The sequence below is a fragment of the Apteryx rowi genome, unplaced genomic scaffold (assembly GCF_003343035.1).
Source record: "Apteryx rowi isolate R43461 unplaced genomic scaffold, aptRow1 scaffold_135, whole genome shotgun sequence".
NCBI lineage: Eukaryota > Metazoa > Chordata > Aves > Apterygiformes > Apterygidae > Apteryx > Apteryx rowi.
In genome coordinates this window covers 1,753,501-1,754,381 of record NW_020447586.1, presented here as the reverse complement: position 1 = coordinate 1,754,381, position 881 = coordinate 1,753,501, and the positions used below count along the sequence as shown (strand labels likewise).

Sequence of the window (881 nt, the reverse complement as noted above, 5' to 3'; positions counted from 1 at the left end):
CTCGGCCCGCCGACCCGGGTCGCCGGGGCTTTTATCCATCCGTTCCGTGGGGTTTTTTTTGTTGTTGTTTTTGGATTTTTTTTTTTTTTCATTTTAGGCTTTTCTTGCTGTTGCGCTGGCTGCAGGGCCCCGGATTGAGGGAGGCGCGGACAGCGACGGCAGCCTTCGGGTGCACCGGGGCTTTTAACGGTTTTTAAGGCTTTCCCCCCCCCCCGCCGCTCCCCCCCTTGCCGCCCGCCATGGCGGCCGCCACGCCGCTGGGGCCGCGGGCCCGGGGCAGCGCGCCCGCCACGCCGCTGAGCCCCACGCGCATCTCGCGGCTGCAGGAGAAGGAGGAGCTCCGGCAGCTCAACGACCGCCTGGCCGTCTACATCGACAAGGTGCGGAGCCTGGAGACGGAGAACAGCGCCCTGCAGCTCCAGGTCACCGAGCGCGAGGAGGTGCGCGGCCGCGAGGTCACCGGCCTCAAGGCGCTCTACGAGGCCGAGCTGGCCGACGCCCGCCGGGCGCTGGACGACACGGCGCGGGAGCGGGCCAAGCTGCAGATCGAGCTGGGCAAGATCCGTGCCGAGCACGAGCAGCTGCTGGGCAGGTCAGCGGGGCCCGAGGGACTGCGCGTGTGTCTGTGTGTGTTTGGGGGGGGGGGGCTGACAGGCCGGGGCCGGCGCCTCCGCCCGCCTTTTAAATCTGCCTCCTCCCGCTACCTGCTTGTCCCTCGCCCCGGGGCGGCGGGGTGCGCCGGGGCTCGCTGGCTGGGCGCCCGGCACTGCTGCTCCCCGCCGCTTCCTCCCCTGCCGCCGCGGCCCCGGCCCGCTCCCGCCATGTGCCGCCGCCGGGCTTCGCGTTTGAATGAATGAGCGAGCGGGCGGGCTGGCGCGCCG

The 881-nt window shown here is 71.2% G+C and overlaps 1 protein-coding gene across 1 annotated transcript in view; it reads left to right on the top strand.

The window, feature by feature from the left end:
- The first annotated feature begins 211 nt into the window (after positions 1-211).
- LMNB1 (lamin B1) overlaps positions 212-881 on the top strand; it is a 25,962-nt gene continuing 25,292 nt past the window's right edge. Inside the window, exon 1 of the mRNA XM_026056981.1 lies at positions 212-592. Coding sequence (XP_025912766.1) covers positions 240-592 — 353 coding nt within the window. The 5' untranslated portion in view covers positions 212-239. The remainder of the gene's footprint in view (positions 593-881) is intronic.